Source organism: Engraulis encrasicolus, chromosome 8 (genome assembly GCF_034702125.1).
Source record: "Engraulis encrasicolus isolate BLACKSEA-1 chromosome 8, IST_EnEncr_1.0, whole genome shotgun sequence".
NCBI classification, from domain to species: Eukaryota; Metazoa; Chordata; class Actinopteri; order Clupeiformes; family Engraulidae; genus Engraulis; species Engraulis encrasicolus.
This window is the reverse complement of record NC_085864.1, coordinates 21,928,932-21,943,617: the sequence shown is the minus strand read 5'-3', so window position 1 is coordinate 21,943,617 and position 14,686 is coordinate 21,928,932. Positions and strand designations below refer to the sequence as shown.

Here is a 14,686-nt window from a genome sequence, read left to right as displayed (position 1 = left end):
GAGCATTCACATAATGCACAGAAAATGCTGTGTCACAGGTCTGTGTTCACTACATGGCTGGAAGGGACCAGATGTGAAAAGGCAATAAGACATTGTGGCATAAGGGTTAGCGACCGGTGAGAAGGTCCTTGTCATGGAATAGCCTAGTGCAGAACAGAGAGATGCAGGAGCAGGACCCTTATGCAAAGCAGTAATGTCCACTAAAATGTTCCAGCAAAATGTCTTTTACTGTCCTTGTTTTACCATTTGCGCAAAATACTATAAGGCCTCTGCATGATTATGCAGATGTAGATGCATAATCAGCTTGTAACCCTTTAAGACACAGCGTTATAAATTTGCTGTTACCAGAATGACCAAGTTGTAGTGCATTAATAAAGGCCCTGTATTATGTCATAGTATTGTAGTACTATGGTACTTAAACTTTTCAATGACTATTACAGCATGCCACTGGAATTACGGCACGCATTAAAGGGCTATCTGTCAAACATGTTTGAGGCATTATATCTATCTTTGACAAAGCTGAGAAAGTGCTGAGCCTTTGGGTGCAGTATGTACGTGTCCCTGATAGGAGTCCAGTTTATAGAGGAGTATCTTTAATACCACAAAATGTGGAATGGATTGCATCAAAATCCTTCTCATAACACTCTTCAAATCTAGGAATGAATTACCCATCAATTATTACCCAAGAACAGGTAAACCTTCTTTGTCATTCAACACAAACACACCAAAAAACTGGTGCTCAAAGGGAAGCACACAACAGTGCTGTAAATCTTTGTTGTTGGTCCTCTTGCTTTCATAGCGTGGAACGTTTACTCGATCCAGGAAATGCAACTGGTTAGGACAAACAGACAAAACAAACTGTATCAAATAATTACAGCTACTACTGTAACTTGTTTTCAAATATCTGATCACATTAGAAGCACTTCACAGCAGACTGTGATTTCAATGGGGGAAATGTGCAAAATGCATGCCATCAATAAAAAGAGCATCACTACATGATGGGCTTCTCAAGTTTGTTATTAAAAATATAACAATCGCTACTTAAGGCACTTCTTAACTGGCTCATCATCTCTGTTTACTTTCAACCAGAAAACATTCTCTACACTTCTGCCAAGATCATCGCAAAACGGAATTGTCAGACCCGGTGGCAATATCATCATCACAGGACATTATATAATCATTTTTGGCCTCTCCTCCTATTTGCCTGTGAAACTGGCCCCGTTTCAGAGTTTTCCAGCAGTGAATGTTGGGGCCGAGAGTTATACTTTTGATATTTGGCAAATAGCTAAGAATGGCAGCAGGCAGCTGCGTAACTCCACTGTTGGACAGGTTCAGCTCCTGCAAGGAATTCAGGCTGCTGAACACCTCGGGGTCCAAGGACTTCAGATTCCGGTTGTTGGAAAGGTCCAGAACTTGAAGATTTTCCAAACCCTGAAAGCTGAGAGGCTCGATGACAGAGAGCTTCGGAAGGCCACTGAGGCTGAGGTAAGAGAGATCGCCCAGTTTCTGGAAATCTCCCTTCCTCAGAACGGAGATCCAGTTCCCGTCCAGTCCCAGATAGCGCAGCGGAAGGCCTTCCAGATCAGGCACGCTCCTCAGCCTGTTGTCGGCCAGGACCAGGCTTTTGATATACAGCGGAGAGCCCTGTCGCTTTCTGGTGACGGAGGTTATAAAATTGTTCGATAGATCGACAGTCAAGGGCTTCTCCTGCAGCCCTTTGGTGGTGAAAACATCGAGGTCGAACTCGTGGAATCTATTGTTGCTTAAATCCACCTCCGCTAAAGCAAGTCCTGCAAAGCAGCTATCAGGCAGGCTCTCCAAGGCGTTGTGGCTCAGGTCCAGGGTCTCCAAATAGCGGAGTTTGAGGAAGGATTCTGCGCCGACTTTACTGATGACGTTGTTGCTGAGGTCCAGACTGACGAGGGTGGTGTAGCCCGGTCCGGTCAGCATGGTGTCCGTGATGGCGCCGATGCTGTTGAAGGAGAGGTCCAGGAAGGAGGTGTCCAGGGGGATGGGGATGGGGGCGGTGCCGGGGCCGCGGCCGCTGCAGTCCACCTTAGTGAGGCTGAAGCTGTCGAACAGGCCGAAGCTCTCCACTTCGCAGCGACACTGAGGGTGGCACGTCTGGCCCCCCGCCACTCCAACCCCATGGCACATCACTGTCAGGACACACATGCCCAGGAAATACAGCATGGTACACTGGTGGGGAGAAAAAAAAGATAAAACAGAATATGTTACTCAAAGGGATTGAGAAGTATTTATAGAGTTTAGAAATTTTGAAATCATCTCACCCATTTACCAACACCCTGCACCAATTCCACTGAACTACAAGCACAATTCCTTTACACTCAAAAACACATAAAAAAAACCACTACACACAATTCCCTGGATTTGGCACTTTGGAATCTTCATGAAGAAAAGCCCTCATTTTGTCATGGAATGCACTGTCATTAAAAATACTACAATCAAGTGTCATACTACAGTATGTGCTCTTCCTCACATGGACAAACTCCTTTCACACCTGCTTACAATTAACAGTCGTCACTCCATATTGACACACATACATGTGATATTTATGAACGGATGAGAGGATGCATTGATCCACAGATAAATACAATTTGCGTCAGAAAAACTAAATGACAGTTCCCATTACATATTTATCAGAAAAAAATGCCATTTCTATAATTCCATGCTGTTGGTCAAAACAGTCAGGATAAAAGTAACATTCTTTGCAGAAAAAAAGAGAAAAGAAGACCGGCCTTCCTTGCAATTTAGCTTTCCCATGTGATCCAATTATTACACATTAATAGGTTTTGTACAAGAAAACTTTTGAATCATCATGAAAGTAAACAAAAGCAAGTCGTCAGCAATGTCTTGACACACTAGTCAACATAAGGAAGATTCAGTGTATACAGACATGTTCCCAGACTTTTGGCATTATAACAGTGTTTAAACTGCACATGTTGTGAGAAGTAGGTCTAGCCTTCAAGAAGCAAGTAAAGACTCTCCTGTATCCTCTTTCGTGACTATGTACTAAACTAATGTTTGAGCTGCCCTAGCCCCAGGCCAGACTCTTGACATGATGTTTGTGTGTGTGTGTGTACTCTACTTTACAAAAAACCCCTAACTAACCCTTCTTTGCATCTGCACTTGTTCTGTATATTTCCTGTGCACTTTAGTGATGTTGGCTATGACTATGTCCTCGTTTGTAAGTCGCTTTGGTTATAAAGCGTCTGCCAAATGCAATGCAATGTAAAAGTAAGCTGTAACATACTGAAGCACCAACCACAGTACTGTAACTAGCAATCAGACATCTACAACAACACAGTGCACCTACTTGAGTCTCTGGTCTTCAGCTCACCCTCGCCACGATCAAACAAAGCGTACTGACAAACAAACTCGACATATATGTTGTAAAACCTGCCAAACGCACCCCCACGACGACAAAATGATCGTACTCCAATAATGCACAGAGTGACACACCCACCCACCCTTGAGTAAGTTCACGAGCAGAATGTAGCTACAGTATTCCTCCCTCATTCAGCAGGCAACACACTGAACTAAAAAGTGAACTCACACAGCAGTAGGCTACATAACATAACATGACCATGAGACAGCACAATCCTCTTTTTTCACTAGGCCAAAGTTAACATATCAGCAAACTAACCCAATCCACTGACCTTTGCTGTGTGCCCTTCTTTCTATTACACAATGGCAGCTTATGTAACAAAAGTTAACTTGACAGTTTGACTGCTGCATAACTAGTTGATGAATAATAATAACTATAATAGCTCAACTTTTCATTTCGCAGGACAAAAAAAGAGTATATGACAGCAAAACATCTTGTCAGTTTGGTGTAAAAGGAGCTAATCCTGCCTTTTAAAAATACAATGTTATTGTATAGGACACACCTGCAGTGATTTATCATGCAAAAAGCCTGTGTGATTCATCATCACAAACATCTTTTCAACCCACTAATCTTGGCCAAACTGCAGGATAGAGAGATTGTCAGTAGAGAGATTGATTTAATAAGTAGCTCAGAGTTTAACTTGGATTAGACAGTATGACATGTTGATCCTTAATGATAAACAATGTGGCATGTCACATGCATTAGAGGGAGGAAAGGCAGGATACTAGAGAGCAGGGGTGTTGTCAAACTCAAAATTACAGAGGGTCAAAATACAAATTTGGAATGAAGTAGCATGACAAGCTCTGTATTTATTTTTTTAAAACGGCCTAGAATTGTGCATACATACACTTAATACTCATATTTAAATTCCAAAAAAAGATTCTCATACTTCAAATGTGCCAGCACATTTGTTGCATGAGTGTAAGCCATGTCAATGGACCACTCATAGTCCTGTGACACACCAAATTTCATATTCAAGCCTTACAATGCTTTATATTAATGGTGTTTGAGGGCCAACTGCAATACACATTTGAAATGATCTCAGAGGCCAAATAAAATGACTCAGCGGGCCAGATTTGGCCCCCGGGCCTGAGTTTGAGGTCCTTGAGTGTCAGGCCTTGATGTGCCAGTCATTTCTCTAAACTTGTGTCCTTTTCCCTGTCCTCTGTCCTCAATGTCGAGTTGGGTGAAGTTTAAAATGCAAATCGTCGCTGTCAGGCAAAAATCTCCTACCTCCACTTCTCATTGTTTTTTATGTATTCATTTATAAATCACCATTTTCTAAATAAATAATCATTGCAACATTAAAGTTGGCTACTAAATTATTTATCATACACATAGTATATACCCATGGACACTGACCAGTAGTACTGTCTTATATTTTATAATGAATAAAGAACTAATATAAAAAAGTAAAAATAATAGTGGAGATACAAGGTTTCTGCTGGACAGCGACGAAATATGAAAATAACATTTAATGCAATGCAAATATGCTATCTGAAAAACAACAATTGTCAAACCAACTTTGAAACATAGACAGATATCCACAGCATGTGTCGCAAGGCAGTTTGAATGTTTACACATTATCCAATATAAAACTATCAACAACAAAGACAGAGGACAGAGGACAGAGGACAGAGGAGAGGACCCAAGTTTGGAGAAATGACTCCCAACCCTGCTTGAGTTTGTGTTGCTGTACTGATTTTTCTTTTCTTTCAGCTTATTCTACAGTCCTAAACAAGTTAATCTCCACAGACCATCATCACTGCTTCCTTCCAGGCGGTCCACTGCGCACATACTCTTGGAAAACATGCACAAGCTTGCGATGCAGCCACCTAGATGAACCCTGGAATTTTAAAAACCAATTTCCTTCTGAGGAGCGTCACAGATGTTTCCTCACCTTCTCTCCTCTTTGTCTCTTTTCTGACGTTCTTGCATCACACATGTTTTGTTACGAGTTCTCTCTGTTCTGACACCTGGACTTTACTAAGGGGTCATGAACTTTTGCAGGTGGCGAGTGAGTGACTCAATGATTAGACGCCAATTTTTTTGTTTTGTTTTACCCCTATGCACATTACTTAGATTTACTAGGACTACTATAATTATTACTACTGTGTGTGTGTGTGTGTGTGTGTGTGTGTGTGTGTGTGTGTGTGTGTGTGTGTGTGTGTGTGTGTGTGTGTGTGTGTGTGTGTGTGTGTGTGTGTGTGTGTGTGTGGATGGCCTCAACTTTGTAATATCATATGACTATGTAAATTACATTTGTTAAAGTTCTTCTACTTCCACTTAATACAACTCTGGGCTGCATTTCTCGAAACCATAGTTGCTAACTACATTGGCTACCTTGTTGTTTGCAATGCAATTTCCCATTGACAACTACCGAATTTGCTAACTGGCTAACAACTGCACTTTCGAGAAACGCATCCCTGGTTACCCAGTTGTTTTTACCTGCTCAAACCCAGACAGGTCTAGCTAGAGGGGTGAGGAAACTATGTCTCGAGGGCTGTTTGCGGCCCTTGAGGCCGTTTTATCCGGCCCCCGATATAATTTTAATGTTATGCAGCTTCACATGAAATATGACATTTTTTGTAAAGGAGTCTTAGAAAATACATTTGCAATACAACTAAGTTATATGTTCAGGGGACCTAGAGAAGGAAGGGTCTGTTTTAAAGGTGGGTGCCTTCAATAGTGCAGTGAGAAATCCTGGTTTGTGTTCATAGTAGCCTACGGCCCTCTGAGGACTTCTACGGCCCTTGGATGCATTTGAAGTGGCCCATCGACTGAAAAAGGTTCCCCACCCCTGGCTCTTATCCATCTCGACATTCGAGTCTTTTGAAATAAGTCTCGTGTCAAAAACCTTGGCGTGATGTTGGACAGTAATCTCAGTTTCAATGCTCACATCAAACACATAACTAAATCTGCTTTCCCTTAGGGACATTGCTAAAATTAAGGATTTTGTATGTAAACAGACTTTAGAGAAGTGAATCCATGCTTTTATTACCTGTAGAGTTGACTATGGCAAGATCCTACTTATAGGTCTCCCCCAAAGGTCACTCAGGCAGGTACAACTAATCCAAATTGCTGCAGCAGGAATTCTGACTAAAACAAAGTCATCACTCTAGTACTTAGGTCATTGCGCTGGCTTCCAGTGAGATTTAAAATTGAGTTTAAAACTCTTCTGATAGCTTTTGTGGACATACTCAGGAAGGACGCCGGAGCCCTGAGTACCAGCGAACTGAAAAGATGTATGGAGAATCGGGATGACTGGAAGCAACGATAGAAGGCTCGTCTGAGGACGACCTAGAGAGATAGTTTATCAATCACTGAATGGCTTAGGCTCTACATATATTGCGAATATGCTTGAGCAATATCACCCTAATAGATGTATTAGGTCTTGAAAATCTCCTCTACTGGTTGTGCCTAGAGTCAGGTCTAAACAGGGTGAAATGGCATTAAGTCATTATGCTGCAAAATGCTGGAACCAACTCTGTGTCCAAATTAGAACTGCCCCAACAGTATCTTGTTTTAAAAGGAAGTTAAAAAACAGCTTTATTCTCATCTGCCTTTGGTGATAGGTGTATTAGTTAACACACTTTCTATAACACAATATAGTTTTCCCCCTCTTCTTCTCTTTTCTCTACTCTTAAGCACATTGAATGACATTTATGATTATATAAATATATTTGATTGGTTGATTGATTGATTTGTCATTTGAGTTGATTTCGCTTACCAATGTTTCAGTATTCTGACATCTCTCAATGTCTCAAAGAGCATTATTTACTTTTGCACAGAAAGCACAAGTAATACTGTACAGAGGTAGGAACAGCATTTCAAAATACCACAAGACACTTAGTGTAGGCCTACCTATTTATTTATTTATTTATCTTTTTAAAACACTAGCATATTTTGTTGAGAGGCCCACATTCTTATCTCATTTGAGAAGAATAACTAAATGAACCATTCAGGTCTAATATTTGGGCAGCAGGTCAAGTCAGACATCCCATCCAAGAATACAAAACAGGTTTCACAGCATTTACAGAGGTACAGAGCTGGCACATAGATGGCAACAGTCTGGACATAATGCAATGATGTTACGGCACTTGCCCACTGACATTTATACTACTGGTCACCAACATGTCAACCATCATCCAGTTCTACACCTAAACAGTTTAATCTATGATCACCTTATAAAGGCAGTATGAAAGCCAAGTACCGAGTTTTTGTAGAACAAGAACTTAATAGTCCTTCTGATAGGCGTCTTAACACTATCACACTACACTAACACTAATGGTTTGACAAATCAGTCAAAACACATGTAGGCCTAAACAAATATTTTGTTCTCCAGATAGCCAAGCCCATATGTTAGGCTACAGGCGTTTCGATAAAGAAGCAGCAAAGCCGACAACTAGCCTACAGAAAAGCTCTTGTCTGTCGACCACAGGCGCTATTACCCCAGGGTTGCGCCAGAGCAAACCCGAAGATTTTTTTTTTTTACTGTGGCCCAAAAGTTCAAGAAATCTTACGGATCTCGAATTTCTCAAAGGGTAACTCTTTCGCGATGTGTGAACGCTGCATTTCAGTAGAGGACAGACGAGCAACTGTATTCTGCTTAGCAAGTCGGAAAATAACTTACGACGCAGAGTTTGTCCAATTGTAGATATACACTTCTCAGGAAATAAGCCCGAGTCTTATCCTCGTTGCGCCGTAGTCGACTGGAACTCCCATTTTCGAAGGCATACACGGTAACTTTCTGATATAGATTAAATCACTGAACGCGGATGCTTCGTTTGATCCTAAACTAGAGGCATTGCTTTCTGATGCAATGCCAGCACACTGGCCAAGCATGACAAGGAACAGTTTAACAAGTTCAAAGATGATTATCCGCGCCCAAAAAAGTCTGGATTTGCACTCACTCCGCATTCCAAGTGGTGCGCGCACGATGCCCTCAATTGGTGAGAATCGTCATTACAGCGGCGAGTTCTCCTTTCTTTCCCTTCCTCGTCTATCTAGGTCAGGTCAGTATTTAATGGACGAATACTGTTAGAAGTTATAACACATGGATCCGTCAGATGCTTTGATTTCACAAGTTAATAGAATTGTAGAAATGCTGATTTGTGATGCATGGCGCGCATCCAAGTCCAACTCTGCTTAAAGGTAGAGTAGGCATTTGAATTTTTTGTGCACTTCAGATGTGTTATCTTTTTATGTATCTTTAAATAAAAAAAAAACGTTTAGGTACCACCACTAGCAATTTGTGGCATGGCATCTCCTCCATGCTCTGGGCGCTGTGTTCATGGACATAGCAGATCCTCTTGCCACAGCACACGATGCGCCTTCTTGGATGAGTGCTAGCAACTTCCGTGGGTGATAGACCCAGCCTCATGGTACCTACAGGCAGGGAAGCCAACGGGGGAGGGGGGGTAGCCTGATTATCATCGACTGTCAAACCTCTGAAGGTGTTGCGTCACTAGGATGGCACAGACTGGCAAGACAAAGGGGTCAGTTGTCCTGGGCCAATGAGAGAGGAGGCCCAGAGTTAGGCCCAGAGTTAGGCCCAGAGTAGGCCCTGCCTACAGGGATGGAACAAAATACACACATGACCCAAAATCAGCCAGAAAGGATGAAAAAAAAGGAGAAATGGTCTGTGGACACCACCTTCTGGCTATCTACAGTACCCATTGCTTTTTACATTTGTGCAACAGAAGGCAAAATAGATTCACAATGAACATTGCTTCCTGACTGGACAGTCTGATATCACATAAGTGTGATTGATGTGGAGTTGCATTGCTTTGTTTTGGCGTTCCCTTTAATTTCTTAACCCAGTGTATATTATAAAGTTTGCTGAAGTCTCCCTCTACTTGATTACTAAGGATGAGGACACAACCCATACATAAGGTCCAGCAGCTGATTGAATAGGCCTGGGTCATTTCCCATCCCTACCCCACCTCTCTCGCCACATTCGCTCCTTGTCGCTCGAGAACAACAGGAACCGGCTCCACAATGGAAGTCATTTTGGGGTACCAATTTGTTTATTATTATTATTTTTTAATGGTCTTCTGGTGCCTCACTGTCTCTCCTTCTCCCTCTTGTTGCGCATATACTCTGCAATTTGCACAGAGCCGACAATTTGCTTTCTCTGGTTGGTGCCAGATTTGTTTTTTCTCAATTTGTTTGATCAAATTGGCCAAGATGTATAATGAGCATTGGCAGGGGTTACAGGCTAATTTCCATCTGGTGTCCAAAATAGGCAGGCTAGATGTTAACAAGCATTATCTCAGAAAAGAGCCGACAATCCCATCACTATAGTGCAGTAACTGAAAAACTTTCGGGAACTTTGTGATTGGGGACCCCCTTTTGGACTTCAGAATATTTTCACGAACTCCCCCCCCCCACCCCCCCAGCAATGGATTTTGTCCCTTAAGATTGATAGATTTTATAGTTTGGCTGCTAATATTGCAATCCACCACACAGCAGCTGATCCCACGTACACACACACACACACACACACACACACACACACACACACACACACACACACACACACACACACACACACACACACACACACACACACAACACACACACACACACACACACACCACACACACACACACACACACATACACACACACACACACACACACACACACACACACACACACACACACACACACACACACACACACACACACACACACACACACACCTATGGAACTGCACCATGTGACTGCACCTTACCTGCACTACCTCAGACCTCCACTACCAATGGAAAAGAACCACACGGCCCTGTAGAACTGCACTATGTGACTTCGCACCTTCCTGCATGTCAATACTGTTTTGCGCATTACCATTACAATATTATATATTTCTATTCTATGTTTTTCTTTATGCTAAATGATGTTTAGTTGCTTCTTCAACACTTAATTGTTACTTGTTTATCACTGGTCCATCCACTATTACTCATCAATGTTAAATGTTCAGTTGTTATTTATTACTTCATCACTTTACTGTATTGGTTCATTACTTGTCCTACATATCAAGTCAAGTCAAGTCAAGTAGGTTTTATTGTCCATTTCTTTACATGCACTGGTCATACAAAGAATTTGAAATTACATTTCTTGCTTTCCCATACAGACATAGACTAATCTAGGTAAGGACATAGACAGTATAGACATAGACAGTACTTATACATGGACTTAAGACAGTATGGACATAGACAGTGCTCATACAGACATTTAAAGTGCAAGACTGGACAACAGAAGACTTGTAGAGGACATACATTAAGAGGTATTTGTTGTGCTTTTGTGCTTTTCCTAAAAAAAAGTCCTTTATAGCGTTCTGACATGGTAATAGTAGCATTTTGAAGAAAAATAAATATTAAAAAAGGTCTGTCAAGTACACCAGCAGCAGTGTGTGTGTGTGTGTGTGTGTGTGTGTGTGTATGTGTGTGTATGTGTTTAGTGCAGGTAGAAGGTGCGGTGTGCGTCTTGTGTGTGTGTTCGTGTGTGTGTGTGTGTGTGTGTGTGTGTGTGTGTGTGTGTGTGTGTGTGTGTGTGTGTGTGTGTGTGTGTCTGTGTGTGTGTGTGTGTGTGTCAGTGTGTGTATGTTTGGGTTTAGTGCAGAAAGTGCTGTGTGTGTGTGTGTGTGTGTGTGTGTGTGTGTGTGTGTGTGTGTGTGTGTGTGTGTGTTGTGTGTGTGTGTGTGTGTGTGTGTGTGTGTGTGTGTGTGCATGTTTTGAGTTAGTGCAGGTTGAAAGTTCAGTCACAAGTATAGTAGTGCAGGTGGAATGTTCAGTCGCAGATATGGTGGTGGGGGATGGGGGGGGGGGGGGTTGTCAGTGGCCTTGCTGGCTAGAGGCTGACAGTGGAGGGAGAGTGGGTTGAGTGTTCAGCATCTTGATCGCTTGGTGCATTGTGCTGCTCGCCAGCCTGGTGGTACGGGAACGGAGGCGCCTGTACCTCTTTCCAGAGGGCAGGAGGCTGAACAGTTTGTGTGCAGGGTGGCTTGTGTCTTTGATGATCATCAGTGCTTTCCGGGTGAGGCGTGTGGTGTAAATGTCCTGCAGGGAGGGGAGTGGTACTCCAATGATCTTCTTCGCTGTGTTCACAACACGCTGGAGTGTCTTCCTGTTTTTCTCCGTGCAGCTTCCTCCCCACACTGTGATGCAGTTGGACACGACGCTCTCTATGGTTCCTCTGTAGAATGTTGTCATGATGGAGGGTGTAGCACTTGCCTTCTTTAGTTTGCGCAGGAAGTAGAGACGCTGATGGGCCTTCTTCGCCAGTGATGTAGTGTTGGTGGTCCAAGAGAGGTCGTCGCTGATGTGCACTCCAAGGAACTTGGTGCTGCTCACTCTCTCCACAGCATCGCCGTCGATGGTCAGTGGTGGCAGTTGTTTTTGGACCCTTTGGAAGTTGACAACAATCTCAATCTCTAACAATACATATCTTGCACTGTAATGTCAGTTTGTAAATGTCAGTCCTGTGTTTGTCTATGTCCTGGCATGGTATAGAGAGGGAAACCTGAATTAAATGTCCTTGTCTGACCTGTGCATATTAAGAAACTGACAATAAAAGCTGACTTCAATTGACTTGACTCACACATAGCTTAGTTGGCATCTGCTATATGGATGCATTTGACCAGTGGTCTGTATTTATTTACGTATTTATTTAGGCCTACATATTAACTTATATGTCTAGCTGTGTTTGTACTGTACCTATTTGTGTGTGTTTTTTATATTGCCTATGTGTTTTTATGTCATTCTGCTGTGCTGTAACACAAATTGCCTTTTTAAGGACATTAAAGCTTTCAAGTCAAGTCAAGTCAAGTCTATTGCATAGTCTCTCTGGGCCAGAAGCTGAACCCTCACCTTGTTTAAGGATGGACTCCCGTCTAGTGCTATAAATGAATGGACTGGCCCTACCGTGGCTCTTATGGTAGGGCACTAGACTGCTACGCCAGCTACCTGGGTTCACTTCCAGTCCGGGTCATTTGCCGATCCCTCCGCTCATCCATCCACCCACCCCTCTCTCTCCCCACTCATCTCCTGTCTGTCCTTCACTATCCTGTCCAGAATAAAGGCAAAAAAGCCCCAGAAATATATTGAAACTACTGACGCAGTGTGTTTAGAAAAAAAAAATGTTTCAACGATTTCCGTCCCCGGTGCTTTTATAGCAGTACATACTGCGCTGCCTGCAGCAGTCTATGCTGAGCCGACGGTTTCCCTCTGGCCATTGGACAGGGGTGTCAAGGTGTGAGATTTAAGAGGCTCATAGGCTTATAGGATATAGGTCATTAGGGATGTGATGCACACTATACATTCAAAGAAGTAAAATACTGAAAAGGGGCAAACTGTGCGCAGAATATTTTACAAATACACGTCACCAAAGCAGTTAAATTGCAGGGTTTCCCCTTGCACCTGGGCAGCAAACACCTTCCACTTTAACTAGGTCCCCTGAAAAAGATTTTTTGCATTGTAAATGTAGGCTACTATTAGAAGTTGCTTTACCAAAAAGTGAAAGCTATCATTTTCACGTCACATAGTATATCATAGAAACTGCAAAACATACACAGTAAAATTTGCAGTGTTAATTCAACACTGTTCCGAGGGTATATGGTCCCACACAAACTAGTGTTAACTTTAACTCTTCAGGTGTTACTTAACTCTATGAGTATGAGCACATATGGCTCTGTATTAACTCTGTGTTAGTTAAGGACACATGGCTTTGTAGTGTTGATTCAACACCCAAAGAGTAAATAATTCACACACAAATTGAGCGGGCCATTATGTGCATCAGAATAGTGTTCAATTGACACAGCACCATTATAGGCTACTGTGTCTTTCTTTTTTTAACTTTCTTTTTTATTAACTACTGTGTCTTTCAAAAGGTAAAAAACACTTGTTTCTGACGTCGGTTGACCGCATGAACAAATCTTATGCGGAAAACACTAATTTACTTCATAAAAACATAAATTAGTAACAGTTGACCATAACTTAATTTCCAAGTGTTGGGTAATCATGGTCAATGGTTATACCCTACGCGTAGGCCTATTTTGTTTTGATTATGCGACCTAGAATGATAAAGGAATAAGGAATATTGGTCAATCAATGTAACACGAAGTTATAGGCCTACAGTATTTAGGGCCATTGTATGTTTTGCAGACCTTTCGTGTCATACAATTTGAGTTTTAACTCGGTTATGGCATTTTATTTAGATCTAAATAATACAAAATAATATTCAACGTCGAGACTCCCATTACGCATCGATGGCAATGTGTTGTGTTCATCTGACGCATGCACGCAACTGCTGCTGAACTCTGGGAGTACTTCCCTGGGAGTACCGTCTCGTTATCTTAATTATTCCCACCTCACCTGTTTGCACATTCAATTCAACTGTGTTAGACCTTGTCATCACGCCAACCCATTTGTCCAATTACAGCACGAGGGCTAACTCTTATTAAGGCGCACGGCACAGCTGAGGTTGTTGGGTATGTCCTCATACATTATTTTAACATGTATCCCTGTCTTGCTATCACTGGCATATTAAATACACGTTCTTTTCCAAACAAATGTTGAAAATACACATCATCTGGTGAGAAAGCGATGTAATTAATATAGAAATTCACAGTGAAACGAGTTTCGGAAGTCATATTGACTCACAGGACGCACGAGTGCAATCCTCTTAGACTACTGTGCACCTTACCAAATATGGATTAGAACTGGGCGTTCCAATTACCCATCGGGTCACTTTGAGATGGGTTAGCTTGCATAGGCCTGGTGGCTTTGTTTATACCTTTATATATTTTTGGGCACTTAAACAATACAGTTTTAAAAATGTGTCTCCAATTTTACATCCAAGGTGATCGTGTGGCGCCCAATGATAGGACACGAGAATCAAGGTAATATACAACATTTGTCTTTTCAGAGGGCCTAGAACTATAATCTGAACAATATCTGAACCAAACGGCAGTAAAAAAAATTGATGAATATCGAGGCCAGTCGTTGCTCTCCAGGGTGCTGAAGTCGTTCCTTGACTGTTGTAGGCGCAGCGGTGTCTGTGTTCTCCATCGCCCAATTGGAAGAAAGGTATAATTAGTTATGGTGTGCAATATCCATGCTGTGGACCCGATCTCTGGCTACATTAAAATGTTCTATGTAATCATTTGGAGTGTGGCTTTGAAGCTCATAGACAAATGTAGAACGGAAGATCCTCAAGTGAACTTTACGCAGTTGCACATCACCAAACTCGATTTCCAATGACGGGCGATCAATCATTT

The 14,686-nt window shown here is 42.2% G+C and overlaps 1 protein-coding gene across 3 annotated transcripts; it reads right to left on the bottom strand.

Annotated features, from left to right (window-relative positions):
• Positions 1-223: 223 nt before the first annotated feature.
• On the bottom strand, positions 224-8,330 carry tsku (tsukushi small leucine rich proteoglycan homolog (Xenopus laevis)). Of its 3 annotated transcripts, none has more exons than XM_063205169.1 (2): positions 8,043-8,330; positions 224-2,199 (listed from the first exon to the last, which is right to left on the bottom strand). In XM_063205169.1, the coding sequence occupies exon 2, from the start codon at positions 2,191-2,193 to the stop codon at positions 1,117-1,119; it is 1,077 nt and encodes a 358-aa protein (XP_063061239.1). In that variant the 5' UTR covers positions 2,194-2,199; positions 8,043-8,330; the 3' UTR covers positions 224-1,116. The 3 variants fall into 3 exon arrangements, with proteins under 3 accessions (XP_063061239.1, XP_063061241.1, XP_063061240.1); XM_063205171.1 differs by lacking the exon at positions 8,043-8,330 and adding an exon at positions 3,492-4,224; XM_063205170.1 differs by lacking the exon at positions 8,043-8,330 and adding an exon at positions 3,338-3,481.
• Positions 8,331-14,686: the final 6,356 nt, after the last annotated feature.